The 20,500-nt window shown below is 38.4% G+C and overlaps 1 protein-coding gene across 3 annotated transcripts in view; it reads right to left on the reverse strand.

Moving 5' to 3' along the window:
• Positions 1 to 20,500, reverse strand: part of HAPLN1 (hyaluronan and proteoglycan link protein 1) — a 64,496-nt gene that overhangs the window by 14,632 nt on the left and 29,364 nt on the right. For 2 of the 3 annotated variants that reach the window (XM_069879904.1, XM_069879903.1), the window contains exons 2-3: positions 18,130 to 18,255; positions 6,321 to 6,692 (exon numbers count right to left, since the gene is read on the reverse strand). In XM_069879904.1, coding sequence (XP_069736005.1) covers positions 6,321 to 6,692; positions 18,130 to 18,229 — 472 coding nt within the window. In that variant the 5' untranslated portion in view covers positions 18,230 to 18,255. Of the gene's footprint in view, positions 1 to 6,320; positions 6,693 to 18,129; positions 18,256 to 18,835; positions 18,939 to 20,500 lie in introns of those variants that run through there. The other variant, XM_069879905.1, reaches the window with a different exon arrangement.

Consider the following 20,500-nt stretch of genomic DNA (forward strand, 5'->3'; position numbering starts at 1 on the left):
ATTGTCAATGCAAGAAGCTATAATGGTTACCCATGACAACAAGGTGAGGAAATAAACTTAGAAAACTCAACTCCTGTAACAGTTTACGGGTGTTGATTCAGCCAGCACCATACACAATTAGCAGTTTTAAGATTATTTACACATAGAACAAAATAACACTAATTTCTGACCTACATGGAAAAAAAAGTCTTTTTGCAGCCAGAGTAAAGAAATTGACTTCCTTGAGTTCTAGCCTAAACAGTAAAGTGAGTTTTCTTGTAGCCAGTGTAAACACTGGGCAACAGTTAAGTTTGCTGTATACTATACTGCAGGGTACAGTTTTATGCTGGCAGGTTCGGCAAAATTTTCTATGCTGGATTTCTAAAATTCAGTATAAAGTCCCACATTTTCCTTAAGCCTCCATTTCCATTTGTCTGCCCATCAAGACTGTTAGAGATCTGATCATTAAGCACAGACTCCGTGGGTGCACCACTAGCTGTTAGCACCTATCAATCTCCTAAAAAAAGGAACTGAAGCTTGAGGTGGTGTCCCTCCAGCCCACCTCATTCCATTACCAATCTATCATTGGGGTAGCTTATTTCTGACAAACACAGGTACATGAACCAGACTTGCCTGGCTTGATGACTGGTTATTACCTTATTTTTCTATAGTCTTTAACAAAATTTTGTAGAATCATAGAATGGTTTGGAGGAGACCTTAAAGATTATCGAGTTCCAACCCTGTTGGCATGGGCAGGAACACCTCCTTCTAGATCAGGCTGCTTAATGCCCTATCCAACCTGGCCCTGAACACTTCCAGGGAGGGGCATCCACAGCTTCCTTCAGCAACCTGTTCCAGTGCCTCACAGTGTTCTCATTGTGAAGAATTTCTTCAAATGTTTAATCCAAATCTTCCCCCTTCCAATTTAAAGCCATTCCCCCTCATGCTACCACTACATGCCTTTGTAAAATGTCCCTCTCCAGCTTTCTTGTAGGCCCCCTTCAGCTAGTGGAAGGCAGTTGTAAAATCTTCCTGGAGCCTTCTCTTATCCAGGCTGAACAACTCTAACTTTCTCAGCCTGTCCTCACAGCAGAGGTCCTCCAGACCCCTGATCATCTTCATGGTCTTCCTCCGGACCCATTCCAACAGTTCCATATCTTTCTTATGTTGGGGATTCCAGAACTGAACTCCGCGTGGGTTCTCACTAGAGTGGAAAACTGAGGGAGAATCCCTTCCCTTGACCTGCTGGCAACACTTCTTTTGACGCAGCCTAGGATACGATTGGCCTTCTGGGCTGCAAGTGCACATTGCCAGCTCACATTGAGCTTCTCATCAACCAGCACCTCAAGTCCTTCTCTGCAGGACTGTTCTCTATCACATTGTTCCCCACCCTGTATTGAAATGGCAATTGCCCTGACCCAGGTGTAGGACCTAGCACTTCTCCTTGTTGAACCTCATGATCTGGGGGACTGTTGTCTTTCTTTGCTCTCCTTAGGTTAATTAGTCCTAAGTCTTGACTCATTTTCCATTCAGGTTGCCATTTCCATTTTTTGCTGCTTTATTTTGAACTTTTTACTTCACCTGTATCTTCCAAGTAGCATTTCTCACAGGACTTGAAAACACAATTGTGTCTGCAAAGACCTGTTACCCTGTTACAGAAGGAGTTACATTGGTCTGTCATGACTTACTCTTGACAAACTATTGTTGTCTTTTACAAGACATTTTTTGTCTTCTAGGCACTAACAAATAGTGTGTCAGTTTTATGGTAGAGAGAACAACAGACTGTCATGCAAAGTATATTTAAAATAGCTTTTTTTGCTTATGAATGAAATGGCAATATACAGAAGAAACAAATATGCCATGCGCTATTAGGCTAAATCTGACTTCTCCTGCTCTTGGGAGCACAGAGCTGGTAAATTTTGTCCTCTATTTTTGTGTCAGCTATGAACTCGCCAGTACTTACATCCAAGTTAGGAGCAAATTACTGGATTAGAAAATGATTGCTGTGCCAATTTGGAAGAATTTGTTTATATGGGACTTACGGATTTGTTTGATCAATTTTGAACTATAAACTTTAAAGAGATGCCTCCAAGAAAGATCATAAAACCTGATGGGTCTTGGTTCTTGTGGTGCCACTCAGAGAGTTAGCTTTTATCTAGAAGCAGGTTTCTACAGAGATTTTAAATGGCTTTATCTAGATAAACATTTTTCCAGTTCTGTTGAAAATAAAAAGTAATTATTTTACGGCCTGTATCAGAAATATAATATGTTCAGAAATATAATATGTTCAGTTATCATCACTTCCTGAAGACAGAAACCATTACAAAAAACTGCTAGTAGAGTAAAAATCTGGCTTTGGCAGTTTAGTCTTGTTCCACTTTCTTTATCACCTGGCCTATAAACCTGCACTACTCCTAGTGCAGATAATCTAAATAAATGAGGACCAATGCTGGAGTCTGCATGGCCGGGAAGCCAAAGCTGATGTAGTGAGAATAGTGTCAAGTGTTCATAAGAAAGGAAAATAATAAAGCACTAACATAAAGAAAATATAGTGTAGAATAATAAAAGACAGACTAGAAGAAAATTTAATGCAAGCTGAAAATTCTCTTTGCTTATGACTTAGGCGTCAATATCTACCTACCATAGCAGACCTTTTGTTAAGCTTTTGTGTCTCAGGACATTTGACAATGATTGTAAAACTCATGAACCATATTTTATGTGCAGGAGGAGAGTGCAAGACCAGTTCAGTGAGAAAAACTGATGACATTTGATTTGATGACAAGGCAACATAAACCTTGTTTCTCTCTCTGCAGTAATTGGCATTTCTTGCAGCCTCCATGCCCAGTCCAGCCCTCCTGCCCCTTGACCAGTCCTTGTACTTAATGCTACAAACAGGATGATAATCATGACATGATTGAATAGTTCTTAAATATGGTGGTTGTGAAATACTGAAATGGATCCTGAGCTTTAACTGCTAAACAGCACTGTCTCACTACTTTAGGGGGAAAATGTTGTGGTTCTGTGTGAAGTAATAGTGAGGAAAAGATACCAAAACTATATAAGATATGAAACAAATATAGACTGAATCTAATTCCACTGTTTTTTTCAAAGAAAAAGTACCCAATTTTTTTTTTGAGAGTTTATTTAATGATGATCCCAGGAAGTTTTTTTAATTCTCCAAATGAGAAAAGGTCCATTGATGTAGAGGACGGCTATTTTTCATACTGGTATATTAACATGCTTTTCTTAACCAAAGCTATGCTGTTTGTACAGTGAACTCACATTGGCACAATCAGCCATTTTGCACTGCTAGCTGGCATTCCTGGATATAAATGGTTATCTCTTGCTGCCAGTTAACACCTTAGGGCCACCATCTCGGGACATCAGGCTATTCGTGCAAATCCTTCCCACTGTGAGATTAGCCTTATTATTTATAACAGATGTAGAATGTTAGGGTGGGATGACACATATTTATTTTTGTCCAAAGACTGATATTTTTTCCCTTGATTTGTTCTGCTTTGCCCAAATACATGAAACAGCAATTAAAGCCAGCACTGCATAAATCTGCAGAGGAGATGAGAAAACAAGTAGAGGGGCATGCAAACAAGGAATCAACTATATATGTATGCCCACTGTAAATACAAGTGCAATTTAATCGTTATCATTTTAGAAGGAAGCTTCAGTGAAACTTAGACCCGGAATCATTGGATTTAGTTGCCACAAGCAGGACTGACACTGACACACTCATTAGTCTTTTCTGACTTGAAAGTTATGTTATACTATGAGGTTTCCCAAGTGAAATATTTCTGTCAGTTTAGGACTCACTCTATCACATCAGAAATGAATAGCCTTACACCTGTCCCTTGTCTAACAAAAATCATTAAAAAGACATTGTTCCTTACATTAGCCAGAACCTAATTAAAATAGAAGAAATATGATTTCTTTTATCTTTATGGATTCCTTTATTTTGGAGGTAGGGGAAAACAGGAAGAAGTGGGCTGTTGTACAGGATGGGCTGAAGCTGGCATACTTTTGAGTGAGACTCTGCTTAGATTAAAAGCAGTAAACTAGAGGGCACAGGAGGTGGGACCCAGACTGTGTATCTAAAGGACTGGTGATAAAGATGAAGTAGTCACAGTAAAAAAAGTAGAAATTTTCTTTTTTTCAGTGGTACTACATAAGGTGAAGAAGTTTTCTCATTGTTTGCTTACTCTAATATCAATCCAATATTGCTTTTCAAATACAGAACTCTGCATGTGCACAAGTATTTGTACCAAGCTTCAGCTAAAACTTTCTGATCTGCTGCTACGCACATTAGCATCTCCTGTTCCTCAAGATCTCCTGGCACAGTGGGAAGCATTTGTGCTGAAACCTTCTCCCTTTTAAAAGCAGAAAGCTAGTGGACTTTTGCTTCAGAGGTACAATGCCAAGCATCACCAGACAAGTATCTAGTCTAGAAGTGTGGTGTGATGAACACTTCAGAGATTTTATATTGGCTCTGACCCTGTTACTTTGGCAAAAATAAGATAATGCTGTAAAATACAAGGAAATACCAATATCTGATAGGGAACAGGAGATACACTTATCTATCTAGAGTATTTTGAAGGCTTGTATTGAATTATTGAGCAACTTCGCAAAGCAGAGGTGGGCTATAGAACCATGTGCCTAACAGTGCAAAAGGAGAAATATGCTAGGGTCAAACACAGGTAAACATATTTTTGACTGGGCTATGCGGTACTTGCATTCCTCACGTGTAGTAAGTAGCTGCACTTACTGCATTATTATTTACATCTTTATTGTCTAGAAACCACCCTCTAAGGTGGATCACTCACGTCCCCTGGGGCTGCCCACATCGTCATGCAGCTCCCCAGCACAGAGTTGATACCTACAGCTTGGGCAGCTGATCAGAGTCTTGCTTTTGCTTTGCTAAAGATAAGTATGCCGAGCAAAAATGGTTCTCAATGTCTCAGCAACAGCAGCTGCAACAGACAACCACTGCACTGTCTGCCCACCTGAAGAGGAGATTGAACATGAGAGAATTCAGCTAGCAGAGAAGAAAATAAAATGCTTTCTCACCCTACTAATTTGTGTCTTCGCTTAAAACCGTTCTAGACAACTTAACCTGTGTACATGTCCAGTCTTCTCCATCTCCCAAATTTGATAACAATGTGTATTCTTATTAAAGATGGATTATGTAAAGTGACACAACCTAAAAGGTCTATCCTGCTGGCACAAAAACTGTGCAGGACCTTCAGAAAAGGAAAGTTTCAGCAGCCTCCCACCAAGAATGGAAAAAACAGACGTAAAGAAGTAATCTAAGCCCATGACATCTATTTGGTTCCAAGAACCACTCAGCCAGTCTTATTGTGCAAGGTAATTGTATAGCATTTCAATGTACAACAAACCTCAATGAAAGAGTCATAGACTTGGTCTATTTACAGGTATGAGAGCCAGGGGTTTCATTTTCTTCTTTTCTTTTTTTCTTGCTAACTACTTTTCATAGGCAATATGACTTCTATAAAGTTCTCTCTGGCACACACTTGCTGATAAACATAAAGGCGAGGGAGACATCTTCATGCAACTTCTAGTTTACTGCTGAGTTCTGTGCCGTGCTTTGAGGAAAAATGCAAATGCTGGTTACATAGGTAGAATCTCACCCAAAATCTATCTGAAATTCATGAGAACAAAGGAAAACTGATTTTTTGTTCCTCTTTAAACCTGTTTCACTGATTTTTCTGATGTTCTGATTTTTCTGATACTCTACTATTTTCAAGAATATTTCCGAGAGAAATGACTACAGGTTACATGTAGGAGTTGTCTTGGCAGGCAATATAGAGAACTATTTTAAGTAATTATAAGGCTGGAAAAAACAGAACAATTGTCTCTGGCAAACAACTTTAACATTTTTCCTCTTTGTAAGAAGATTTGTATTTGCTTGATAATCTAAAATATTCCAAAGTTCTGTAAATTGGTTATTAGGGGGATATTTATTATATTTTTGCCTAATTCTACTGTAAAAAACATGCAATGACTTCTGCAAAGTGCTAGGAGAGAATCAAAAACATACGGAATCCTTGATACTATGTTTGGTTATTCTTTTTTGCTCCCCTCACACCAGTCTCACTGGGAACTGAATATGCCATAGACTAGCATATGTTCTTCTAATTTGTGATCATTGTCATGGGCTGTCAGGCAAAGATCCCCAGAGCACAATAAATCCCACATCTCATCTTGATGTTATCTCTGATGATACAATATCAGTAGTATTAGGAGAAAAAAAAAATAGGTATTCCTTTACACCACACAAATCTGAATTTAAATATAATTCAGGTGTTACCTACCTTCCAAATTCAGAGCTACCACTGCTGTATCATCCTCTAATCCTTCAATTATCTCACATTTATATCTTCCATAATCCTCCAGTATTAAATTTGTGATTATAAGAGAGGCATCATTTTCACTGCTTTCCCTCAGAAACACTCTGCCTTGGTAGTTTCCATAGCTCTTTCTGTGGTGTCCCATTGCAACAAATACATCTACTTCTTTGAGGTAATCTGAGGTGAGTTTGGTCCACTTGACCCGGATTTTGTGGGTTCCTGAGCCAGCTGTTGATGTGTGTTCGTGGTAAAATTTACACGGCAGTGTGACATTGCCACCCCGGTGTGAGAAGATTTTAGCTTGCTCTGCTACCACAAGTAGACGGGGTCCATTTTCTGCTAGGATTCAAGGAGAAAAACAAAAACAAGAAAACAAGAATTAGTCTGTACTCTACCTTTTATAGAATGGATGAGATCAAAGCCCCAACAACCATCAGCTATAAGGGGGTCTGAGCTGCCTGGTCTAGTGGGAGGTATCCCTGCCCATGGCAGGGGAGGTGGAATTAGATGATCTTTAAGGTCATGTCCAACACAAACCATTCTATAGTTCTGTGATTCTATATTACACATTAGATCTGCAGGATCATTTTCCCACAATTATTTTGTATCTATGTATAGACAGGCATAGAGGCAAACTGTTTTGCAGCATTGCCCCCCTCCCCTCCTAGGCAGGGGTCACCCTATATACTCCGTAGTCATGAAGACAGAGTTGTATATATATATTTACAGTGTTGTATAGCTGGTGGCTGAAGGTCACCATTCACAGAAGGCTTCATGTAGACATCCCATATTTCTCTGCAGGTTGTTCAAGAGCTGTCAATCAATGCAGCATTTTTTTTTTCAAAATTCAGTTTTGATGTATGGACTCATTTAGACAGCAGCATACAAAGCCCCTCATGATCTGGGATAGAGTGAATCATTCTCACAAAACAGAAAAACTATTGCTGTATCACGTAGCACTATTTATACTGAGGAAAAGAAAAGTCAGCATAATTAAAAATTGCCTCATTTTCTGTCTTTTATTTGAATTTTGGAGTTCGAGTTCCTCTTCTGACATGCTTCCACCAAAGTGAGGACGTCCCATTTATCTTCAAATGTAAAATTCAGTCCTTTGCTTCCCACTTGCCTCATCATCTTAATCTGGGCTTTCCTCATCTCATTGAATTTATCACCAGTTTATCTTTGATATTTTGTTCTTACTTTACACACAAACCCATATTTCACTGGCTAGCTCCTCTTCTCCTCACTCTTATTCCAGACTCCCTGCTCTCTTTTCTTTCTAGTAGGTCACTACAGCTGATGTAATTCTATGAAATCACTATGTTTAGGATAGTCAGCTTGAGCAGGTGCTTGCTTCCAACCTTGAGTCTCTGGGGCTTCTTTGACAGGCTGTGCCACCTTGGGAAAGCCCTGGAAAATACAGATTTCATGGTGGCAGCCAGCAGATATACTAAAAGTGAGAATATTTCCTTCTTTCAGTACTGCTTCCCTCTCCTCTCATGTACAGCTTGCAAAATCGCTTTAGCAAGCTGTCCTCTATCATTGAGACACTGATGGAAACTAGCAATGAATCACCAGTGCTCTGCTTGCTGGGAAAGAATTACCAGCCTCACTCAACATATCAGATTGTGAAGAAAGAGTTGGTAATACCCTGAATGTGTTCAGCTAGTCAATGTAACCACCTAGAAATGGGATTCTGGGCTCTAAGGATCATTCTGTCTCTCTCTAACTTTAGCAAATACCAAGGCTAAATTCGCAAATGTGAAGGCTGCTAAGAGGTTGACTATATGAAGGCTAGCAGCAAAAAATGCCAGCATCCATAGAGGCAAATCTGGATTGCTAGGGCAAAACCACAGAAATACATGCAAAGTAGTTACCAGATAGAGAGAGGTGTGGGTGACTGATGGAGAGAAGGACTGGGATGGAGATGGGCTGACAGATGAGGTTTCAATCATTAGCCCACCTAGACGTATCCCACCTAGATAGCTGTCTGTTTACAGCACTGCAAAAACGCGTGGTGTGGCTATAGCCAAAGGTGGTGCAGGGAGACGTTAAGATCTGTAGCTCGTAAGTGTCTTCAGACAGTCCTAGGCTTCTGAGACTTGTTGACAGGACAGATGGCTAAAACTTAACATTCCCTTATACAGTGGTTTCAGTTTGACTTCACTATCTGTCCAGTCTGGCTACACTAAGTTGTAGGAGAAACCCCAGGTTATGCAGCATTTTGTGATTCTGCAGACATGTTCAGGGGTGGTACTTGCAAAGACAAGCTCTCATGAGTGCAAACATACACCCACTTAAGAAAAACAGATATCAGAAATCTGTAGGTTTTTGACAGGAGTTGCTGTGTCAAAAGCATTGCTATTATCTGCACAGGAGAGACTAGCTTCCTCTAGAATAAAGAAGCTTGAGTATTGCAAGTTATTTTACCAGGCTGAAAGAATGTCCTACCTCGTTAAAAATCATTGCTGCAGAGCAGATCACCTGCAGCCCCATGTAACTGGTTTTCTTTTTCACTGCCTTTCTTCTCAGATGTGATCAGAGCCTTGGCACTGCTCTGGTAACCCATCTTCTCCTTTTCAGAGCAGAGCATTTAAGGAGAGAGGTGATGTGAGGTGAGGCACCATGGAAAGTGTTGCTAACACTGTTTTCACAGGACGAAGAGAAGGAAATAAATGAAGGCAGCCAGGATGATTTGTCTGCAAATTTCCCTGTTTCTTTCAGGGACAAAGATGTTCCACAGACTTCTGTCCACTTTGGGAGGAGGAATGTTATGCTTTGGGATGGTAAATACCAAGAAATATGAATCAGAGCTCAACTATGTTAAGTCTTTAATACTGAAATAGACAAGTTAATAAATATTAGCAGAAAGGATTGGGGTGGGAGGGAGTGTCTGACTTAGGCTGCTAATGCTCGCTCTTTCTAACAACAGCTACTCTATGCTAGCAGTCTCTGGACACTCGCCCACAGCACTGTCACCTGTGACTCCAGCATCAGCATCCTAATGCGGCAATGTACCTTGCTGCTGGCTGCTTCTCACCTCCCCTAGACCTCTGCAGCAGCCGTTACATTAATATATATCACAGTAAGTCTAAAAAACAGAGGAGATTGTTACCTGGGAAAGGAAATAAAAGCATGGCTTTTCTCATCTTGGAACATCTTTGACAACCGTGAAGGTTCAAAGGGAGATGCAACACTTGAAACACGCCTCCACCCTCAGGTTTTCTAAAAGCAATTATTTTTTTACAGAAAAAGAGATTATATGCCCTTCTTTCTGGCAAGAAAATGAAGCAGAAAATAACATTGCTGCGGCTTCCAGACCTAGGCTAGGAGGAATGAAGAATTTTTGGTTTTCAAGAAAAAGCAGATGTCAGATTAAAGGATGCTGCATAGTTTGTTTTTGGGCTAAAAGATATGCAGAAGACATGCAGGCAGCAGGGATTCTGGATTAATAATGAGATGACTGGGGTTTCTCAAGAAGCCGGGAGGTCTTTTTTATCTGGCAGCCAGTGAGAACCTGTGCCAAGTTCACCTCACTGCTTGTTTTGGGGAGAATGGTCTTCTGGAGTTGATAGAGGAGAAGTTAAAAGGAAAAAAAACCCAACAAAAAACCAAACAAACCAAAACACAACAAACAGAAAATGCCCAAACGCAGAGAAAATCCTTCATTTACATTATCCTTAGCCCTCTGGATGCAACATTCTAGCTTAATGATGTGAAAGTCTGCTTCAATGAGGAACTACCTCTGCTTCCTGTGTTACCTTAATACATTGAGCAATGATCTGTTTTGAAATGGTGATCTGATCAAAGAAGATGGGGTGAACACAGTTCTAAAGGTTTTACTCATGGGGTTTCTGACAAGGCTGCTTCTTCTGAATAAAATTATCTGTTGGATGGAATACTAAAAGATGAGTGCAAGAAGGAAAAAGATGGGATATAGAAGTGTTATGATAGAGTCCTGCACGTTACCTGAAGAAGATATTACTTCTTTTTCCCCAGAATTGCTTTCTTCAGAAATACCACCAGTGGATTTGTAATCTGAGTGGCCAAACTACTACAGACTCTGCAAACCCCAGATAATCTCTTGCTAAACACTTATGTGCAACAGGACAGTCTGGGTCTTTCCTGGAGACAAAACAGATCGCATGCATGGCTACTCAATAGCCTCATGCTGTGGACTAACAGGGAGAAACGTGCTGGACAGCCTCAAGCTACTCCTTCTGTTGGGAACAGAGATGATAACAGCCTGGTTATTTGTTCTCATCTTGGCTCCAAGGTCAGAAATGGGATGAGAAGGGTTGACTAGGTGGGCTTTTCTTCTTCTAGGCATATTTTGCATTGTAAGACAGGCAGAGGCTCAGCTGCTTAGCTGTTAGTACAGAACCAGGCACCACCAGTGACTTATTTGCCATATTTTTCCACTCCTACTTCCCCACTATTGATTCTGACAGCTGTGGCCTTTTGTTAATCCTCTTGATGCAATTAAATGGATGATAAAGGCAACATAATGCAAAAACAGCTAAGAAAGCTAAAAAAGAGTTCATCCAAGTTGCAGAAGCTGTGCAGCTGTGAGTGACAACACATAACTCTGGGACCTGCCTTTCCAAGCTGTAGGCAAAGTCTGACTGCCACAAGTAAAAAAATCACTTGTAAACTTGCTATTTGGATCAGCTTTACTGTATCAGCAGTGCCAAATCAAGCAGGTACATATTGCAGCTAAAAGGGCGCCTTGCTACACTAAGTAACTAGGCACAGGTAGCAGCATGCTATCTGCCTCTGGTTTATTCTCCACCTTTCTTTTTCTCTTGTTTGAATGCTACGCAATTAGCACTGCTGCTCTGATTGTCATTCTTACATACAAGTATAACTTTTACTTCAGTGTGATTCCCATTTCAAGGACAGTATTTGGACTTGCTCTCATGCTACTAGAGCTCTCAATTCAATCTCACTTGCTGGCTTATTGGTCAAATTTTACTGCTGGACAAATATTCAGATTTGTTTGTCTTTTTAGTTGTTATTTTTTACTCTCTTAAGTGGCTTCTTCACTCAAGAGTAATGGCAAGCCAGGTTTGAAAATGCCAGGAACTTAGTGTGGGGCTGAGAGGTTAAGTCACACCACAGCCCCAAGCAAATACCTTTATCCACTTTATCCATCAAAACTATCCGGAAACTTATCCTGATCTGGCTACAAAACTTGATTATTCCCATATTTTAACAGACTAACTCACACAGCGACTGTGGGGGAAAAATGTGCATTTGTAGAGGAAACTATCATAAGTCAAGTACCGTATCATATATGTTTTTTACCAGTTAAACTCATGTATTGCCAGCATGTTCTACATGTTAGCGAGCCATTAGGTTACTTTAAATAAACAGAGTTGTTACATGCTTTCCTGTAGAGTTACCAGGGATTTGAGCATAATTTTTTTTCTTCCTGTAACAGTGCCATGTTTTGTTATCTTACCAATCATCTTTAAAATTCAAAGAGCATTTCTGTAATAACAATAATTCCCACTTGCTATAGTATGTGCAGAAGTGAATTACTGATTTACAAATATGTATACTACTCAGAGAAACTGAAAGGGAAAACATGAGGAAGAGCAACACGTGCACTTTTTCCAACATACTTTTGCTACTGTGGTTTTTTCTAACTGTTTTTTACACTAACTGCCTTTTTACTTTTGCTTTTGGAAAAAAAAAAATCTAAAAACTCTTACATATCAGCTGTAAGACTGGGGAAAAGCTGTTCTTATTTGGCCCTAGGACTAATGTAATTTCTTTTATGTCACAAGAAAGAAAATACAAGGATTGAACACTTATTTTCCTACCTCTAAACTGAGTTGATAGGAGTACTCTCTAGATGTTAATTTTAAGTTTTGACATGCAACTGGTAAAAGACCTGCTAGGTAAATCTTAGATAAAATTTTAAGGTATGTAATAGTGCAGCTACAAATACTCATTTTTACAAACAGCACAGAAGAAATTTGTCTTTCCCACATAGATATGACAAGATTGAGGTAAAACATTTTTCAATTGATCCCATCTACTCAACCTGAGTAACACAATGAGGAGAATATTTAGAGGGGCCACACTAACTAAAGTTTAGCTTTCTAGGAGACCAAATAGCATGTAAATAAAGGAAATAACAGACTTCAGGACCTTTAAAATATTCCCACCTTTTGCCTTGAGTAAACTTGAAGTATGTAATTACTGCAGCATAGATAAAGAAATTGTGTGAAGATCAGTTCTTATAGGGCAGAAGAGAAATCATTACAATGTCTCTGCACCTCTTCCGCATAGAAAAAAGTTGTCATGGGTGGCATTGAGACGGTTAGACAAACCAAAATATCACAGAAAACTGGTGAGGGTATTTTCCAGTTCTTTAATTACCTTTAAATGCTATATATACAGAATTAGGCTAATGTAGAAAATAAAGTCAGATTAGTAATATAAACTTATGTTCAATGTGAATCCTTTTGCTTCTGCAATAATTTTTTATGATCTAACTGTACTGGTACTTATCATCTTACATCTGCCTGTTCCAGAATATGCAGTCCTGAATGCTTTTATTGTAACCAACATGCCAAGAGGAGGTGAGTTTGCTCTTTGCTGATATTTCGATCAGATGTTGTTGCAACATGTCCTCCTCTGAAAAGGAAAGCAAGTTGTGTTGATATAAGAGAAGCAGCTCACTTATGAGAAGTGACTGCAAAATGGATCATGTAATAATCTAAAGTATCCTAAACGGCAACAAAACTAGCAAGAAATTTTAAGATAGGTAAATGCAAGAACATTGAAAGAAATAACAGATGACATCACTGAAAATGGAAAACACAAAAAGGTGGGTCAGAAGAATAAAAAGTCAAAAAGAAAGCAGAAAAGCACGAAACTCAGGAAGGGAAGAAAAGAATTACTCTAAGAGGTCAAATCAGTATTGAATCTAATCTGTTAAGTTTTTGCTAGTCTGCAAGTCTATGCAACTTTTTTCTCTAGGTTGGTTTCTGGTTTGTTTTGAAGAAAAAGAAGTGGACTGTGGAAAAAACTCATGTAGAACAAGTTGGGCTGGGATCTACTCTGCTTTTCTTATTGATGGATTTAACTTCTTTTGTTTTTTTTTTTTAATAGGGCAATATTAGGAAGTTCTCTATTCATTCCATATTGACATATTTTTTTGTTACGTATAAATAAACCTGTACAGGGATCATGACAGGCAAACGAGTGTATTCTTGTATCAGAAAAGTAAAGAAATGCTGCATAGTATAAATTCACTAATATTCAAGAAAAAGATAAAAAATTAAAGGTGTGTTTCTTTGTTGCCTTTTACTGTAGTATTTCTAAAACCTGAACAATCTGGAGGAATATGTTAAAGGCTTCCACAACCCTGAAGTAATTAACTTAGTAATTACTGTAATAGTTTGGTCAACTTTGTTTATTTTGCAGAACAGCTACAGAGAACACTCTTATCTCTGAAGGGTACTCTCTGAATAATTGGTCAGCAACTAGCACTATGAATAGATTAGAGAAATATATAAAGCTAAGCACTGAAAAAAATAAATCTTCCTCTCTCATGGGTCACAAAGTCCTTTGAAGATCTTGACTTCGGAGAAAAATTGGAGTCTTTAATTACATTCATAAGCTTAGAATAGAATTGTTTTCTCATTGTGGACTCTTATGTGGCTAGGGTGTATTTCCATTCCATTTGCTCATTCATCAAACAATTTCATTTAGGAATACAATTTTTTGAAAGAGCAAAACTGGTATGCTCTAAGACACATAGACTTGAGTGCAGGAGCAGGAGGGACAACATAAAAATATAGTTCTCTCTGTTGCTTTTATCCACAAAAGTTAAACTGGAATGACGTTTGTATGCAGATGGACTACCAGAGAGAGGAGATACGGCCAAGATGTCTGGGATAATAGAGCAGCCTGACCAAAAGCATGAAATACACCACAGGCTACAGGAAAGGAAATAAAGTTACAGAAGAGATAAAATACAGCTTTAGATATTTTATACATTTAGCTCATAAATAATAAATAACCAAATAAATACCAAATAAAACCAAAGAAGAAAAGACACAAACAACAGAATTGAGCCAGATGATTATGTAGAAAGGAATAGTGGTCAAAGTAGGCAGGTAAAGTTGTCTTGCAGATGATAAATTTTACTGAGGTCCAGTCTGACTGTGCTAAACAGCAAGGGGAGAACCAGGAACTAAAGTGAAAACTGGTAGCAGGAACAGAGATATTCGTGGAGCTAGTGATTCTTTTCTAAGAAAAACTGAAAGATTTAAAAGAGAACATTTCAATGCCTATTGCAACATTAAAGAGGTTGGCAAGTGTTTAGTAAAGCTAAAGAAAAGCCCATTTCAAGAGACTGCACATTTGAAAGACAGAGTCCTGTGTTTATAAAAGCAATGACCTGATGGTATAGCCAAAGAACAATCCAATTTATGGAATACTATTTGCTCTGGCTGACAAATGCTGAGTCTGAGAGAGATGGTAGGAGTTTTTATGCCAGTGGAGAGGAAACAAATTGGAGTAACTAGATCTTGTGATTGCTGACATAGAGCTATCAAAGGAGTCAGAAGCAGGCTGAAATAGCCATCAGACTACAGTTAAGTATTGATAGGTGAGTGCTTTTTGTAAGGCCAAGTGAAAGGTAAACTGTACATTAGTGTTTTAGCAGGTTGTAAAGAAATAAGAAATTATCTTGAGGACAAAATGTGGCATGGATAAAATGCATGTCAGGAAGGAATGTAAAAGATCTTACTGTAGGAATGAAAAAAGTCAAAAAATTCTTTTAAACAGGCGTAGGTTCATTTCATAGTATGGAGTCACTACACAGATAAAGGTGGTAGAGGACAGAGAAATGATCCAAGTGATATATTTACAATTATACATAAGGCCAGAGAAATGTGATATATCAACTGCCTGGAGCTCAAGGGAATTGGGCAGTATGGGAAATACAGGAAATTAGAAAGGATGGAGAAAATAGTTCCTTTGGTAGAAACTTTGCGAAGAGCTAGATGTAGAGGAAACTGAAATTGGTTGGGCTGAAACACAAATGATCAGTCTAGAAAAAGGCCAGTCAACTGCCTCCAATATAAATTTTTAGACTTTATTATTTCTAGTATTTCCTCATAAAGTAAAAGTGACTATTGAATTAAAAAAAAATTTCACACAGCATATTAAGCATCACTGAAAGGAGAAGAATGGATACTTAGAATGTTTGAAGAAAAAGGGTGGAAAAGTTATGATAACATTCAATACTGAATGCATAATCTGTATTTTTAAGGCCCGGTATGAAGAGTTACGGATAAAAACCTCAAACTTGCTAACTGCGAGTGATAATGAGGGGCAATGGCTGCTAAATATTGTCTACCATAATAGACTATCAATCAGCATTGCAGCATGGCTGGGAAGAGTACAAATTTGATCCAAGGTCTGAAAACCAAAGCATTGTTAGCTGGGAAACAGCAATACTAATGCCAGCCTAATGTCTTATTTGGAATAAAATCCCGGTTAAGTGCACTCAAGAAATGTGAATTCAAACAAGAACCAGTGTAGAGATGAACTACTAACATTAGCAGGTAACATCTTGGAGAATAATTTGAAAAATTTTGCTCAAATGACAGTTGTGAAGATGGGGTGTTCCCTTATTAATGTTTTAAAAGTGAATATCAAAGAAGAAAAATTGTTGTTTGAAGATACGGAAAAATCTTAGGAGGAATGTAAGGGCATCCAATGTCTGTGAATAAACACTGAAAGTTAAGAGTGTGTTTCTTGTATCAAAAATATAAGGTCCAAAACTAACTTGCAGTAGTGAGATTTGAAACTCATCTTTTCTTTTTAAAAGACTAAACTATACCTAGAAAAGTTTACATGATGTAAAAAAGGGGAATAGAAGACACTTTAGTTCATTGTCTCAGGAGATCCCTTTTAGCTCCATGTACTTGACTAGGCAAGATCTATTTGTACCTTTTGTAGTTCCAAGACATTCCAAAGCATGAAATCCTGGAGGAGTTTAACTACACAGCACTTGTATTTCAGCTGGAGAGGGGTTTGCTCACTCTTTAATGTAATACAAAATATGTTTTGTATGAAACTACGTGTTCCACAGGCTTCCCTGGTTTCCAGCTTGTTTCCTGGTAGATCATTGTATGCGTTTGTGCAGCTTTGGGCAGAGTGGAATCCCAAACCTGATGGAAATCCACAATTCAGAGAGGAATGTAAAAAAAAATTAATAGTAAAAATACCAAGTTCCAAGTGGTTTTATTCTTTTTGATTTGTGGTCTGTATATTTCAGAGTCTGTATTAGCTGATGTACAAAGATCAGAGTAGACCACAATTTTCAAGCTTTACTCAGCTTTCCTGAAAAGAATAAACTCTTGAAGATCAGATGAATTTTCCTGGGTAAGGAAAATGGTCCATCTTGAAACTTTTACCAGTTTTGAACTGTTTAACACTTGCAGACTGCATTGTACACATACTGAAGGACAGGCAATAAGTAAAATGTATGACTTGCAAATTACAATTACACTGAACTGCTTATAAAACAAGTTTAGCGCATACAGAAAAAAGAGAATAATTTTGATTTGGTTTAATTATTTCCAATTATTTAATCTTCCATAAAGATAAACAACATTCAGAGATAAGAAATTACATTATAAAAGGAAAGGCAAACTACATGTTTACTAGACATAACGAGGAATGAATGTTCATTTCACAACAGCAATATGTCTTCATTTTGATATAACACATTCATTTGACCTTCATCCTGTGGGTTCCCTTAGAGTGAAACCAGCTATTTGTTATTCCTTATTTGACCTTGACAATCTGAGTGTCTCTTTAAATAGGTGCAAGATACCTTTAACTTCTGTGGCTCTGCTGTGAACTTCTAAATGTTCAGGCTTTCTTAGTAACCTTCCCTAACTTGGTAATCCCTATTTACACAAACACACAAATAAAATTATTTGACAGTTATTGAGAGAAAGGAATCAAACTGTAAGGAGAGAGAGAACAAAAATGCTGTGTTTCTTAATTTTGCAAGATTTTACTCAGCCTCAAGAAGTGTATTAATGAACGCAGTAAAATCCCTGTCTGTTCTGCCTATCTTTACTGCATAAAATCCCTGGGTTTTCCCATACAGGATGACCCTCAATGCCTGAAGCTGGGGCTGAAAAAACAGCTGCATTGTACTGCAGTTTTAAATCCTGCTACAGCTAAAAGCCCTAGGATTCAAACACGAACCAAACAGGATTATGCAGAAGGCTAGCATGATACTTAGTGTGAGTTAAAGGTATGAGAAAAGACACATTTCTTTTGGGGTAAGGTACATTTTTTTTTTTCCTGATTTAAATTGCCCAATTATGAACTCAGGTGTGCTAAGCCTTTTTAAATAATAAACAGCAATAAATTTCTGCAGTACAAAGAACTGTGTATGACTGTCTTCTTAAAATGAAATATTTTCCACAATAAACTGAATGCATTTCAACCCGTTTCAATTGCTTAGTACTTTAGGATGCATGCTTTTTTCTTTATCTTAAATCATGCTGTACTTTACTCACTAATCTTTGCTATTAAACAGTGCAACTTTTTATTCTTTACTTTCCATTGGAGTAATAATGATCTAATAGAACCAGAAAAGAGAAGATTTTGTCACCAGTAATAGTAGTATTTAAAAAAACCCACTACTGCAGGATAAAAAAATTATGGATCATTAAGCACATCAAGCAATCTGAAGATACTGGTATTTTCTCACAAATTTCCTTACCTTGTATGTGAATAATCCTTTCATGCTCCAAACTTGAATTGTCAGGGTGAGGTTCAGCCCAGCAGACAGAAGTCAGCACCAGAAAAAGTAGACTCTTCATCTTCACACTCCAAAGAATCTTTTTCACTGTAAAGGCATCACATACAAAGAGGCTTGTATATCTTTGGAAACCTTTACAGTGTTGCACTGCACAACTGTTACAGCAAGGATCTTACGAGGTTTCTATAACATATAACAGCTGAAAAGGTTACAACATCTAGTAATTTTTTAGGCATGAAGACTGGACCTTTTTATCATGAGCTTTCATTAAGCAAAGCTGGCAATCCATATTTGACTCTGCCTATGCAGAAATACAACACAGAAAAATAAAAGCACACACATAAACATCCACAAACAAAACTACTCCCAAGACAATATTTAAGCAACATCCGTGTTTCAGAAAAGGTCCTGGTGTACTTTTGCTTTTCCTATTCTAGATCTGCCCAAGCTATCTCTATATCCACTGCATGATGCAATCTGCTTGTGATAGATTTTAAACAATCTTCTTAAAGATTAAAACAATCTTCTCATAGGTTTTGGCAGTTCAATCATTACTGCAAGTTAACGTAGCAGCCAGGGTGGTAAGTTTGCTTGAGTTAAGCTGTAAAGATGACAAAACATTTCTTAGGCTGACAAGAAAGATCTATTTTATTTCAGATTCACTTACCATTTTAAAAGATGCCTAAATACACAATGAAATGTTCAAAACCATGCTTAAAGTAGGTTAGAGTTGTATATGCTACCACTGCAGTTGCCCTGATTGATTTTTCATTCATTTCTACCTAGAATGCTGACGCACAAACTTAGTGTGCCAGGTAGGGTCTCTGCAGTCAGCAGAGCTGAGCGCTGCAGGGAAAATCTCTGCCAGCCTCTGAGTAGTAATTAGGCAAATGAAGACTTGAAATAGAAAAAGAGTCATAAAATACTAGAGGTTTTATGTAGATGATTCGGATTGTTGCATGTTTTATAGCTCTAATTATTATGTACCCGATTTCTTGAAATAAAAGAGATATTTTTCAGCTTTGCATTTCAAGAGACTAGGATTTTTCCCCCTATTTTCAAATTGTGGTAGTATTGTTAATATGCTTTATCTTTAATGAAAAGAGATTTTCCCATCCCCCTTTTTATTTATCAGAGCTAGAAACACATAAAATTTGCAGGGTACTCTTCGCTAGAACCTAGGTCAAGATCCCAAGGTTAAGGTTTGCAAACAGTCTCTGTCCCTAAATATATTCAAATATCTATGTGTTTCAAGTCTAAATCCAAATATCGTAATTCCAGCCAACCTCTATTACAATCTAAAATGCAGAAGTCCTACTGCCATTTTTTCGTAACAGAACATGCATGTTACTTGCCTGCCTTTCCATTTCTTCAAAGCCAGTTTGTGTGGGAGTTCAAAGCCAATTCTGCATCCCTTACTCCTTAATGTGGAGTGTCTAAAGGTAGGATGGGCTGTACACTGTTTTCCAGGTGGTCCACACTCAAAACTCTCCAGCCACTCCCTCTTTCCTGGAAAGCTTGGCAGGCTGATGACTTCCATTCCACAGAGCAAGGACAGATGTGGCTCCCCCTAGAGCACATCAGCCTCATCCTTGGCTGATGAAGGGGGTCATGCAAGTGCAGCCAGGGGTTCTTCTGGCATGATGAGATCGCTGACCTGGCTGCTTGAGAGCAGGACATACTTGGACAAAACCACACTGCTCTTTCCCTCACAACTCCTGGACCAGGCACCTGGTATATTCCCTCTAAGAGTGAAAAATGCTTCAGGTTTGGGGTTTGATTTTCTTGGTTGCTGACTAAAAACTGGCGTTTTTTTATTGGTGGTGGAGAGTAGTATTGATTTACAAATAGTCTGGTTAGTAAAGGCAAAATTTATGGGAGTATTCCCACTTCAGTTTGCATCTTGGAGCCTTTGCTGGATGCAAAACCTCCTGGACACGTTGAATGCCACAAGCATGCTTTTTTTTCTGTGGCACTAGTGAAAAGAAACAGCCACCTAACCAGGTGATAGGTAGTACTAGCTTTTTAGGGACCAGCATTTCCATCTCTATGAAACTTTATGGGCATAGGCACTGGGACTCTTTTCTGGAATAAGAAAGATTTACCTTCTGGTTACATGGATGGACAACTCCACACATGCCCCCCTTCCTTGTCAAGGTCTTTCTAATATGCTGGATGAAAGTCCTCCATGTAGCATCATCAGGTGATGACTGTCAGAGCAACTCGTCTCAGGTGCCTGGTGCTCTGAAGGGGCAGGGTACACGTTTTAGAGATGTTTGCCTGTACCTTCAGGCAAGTATGTTACCCTATAAAGTTGATGCGATAGTATCAC

This window comes from Phaenicophaeus curvirostris, chromosome Z (genome assembly GCF_032191515.1).
Source record: "Phaenicophaeus curvirostris isolate KB17595 chromosome Z, BPBGC_Pcur_1.0, whole genome shotgun sequence".
Lineage (NCBI taxonomy): Eukaryota > Metazoa > Chordata > Aves > Cuculiformes > Cuculidae > Phaenicophaeus > Phaenicophaeus curvirostris.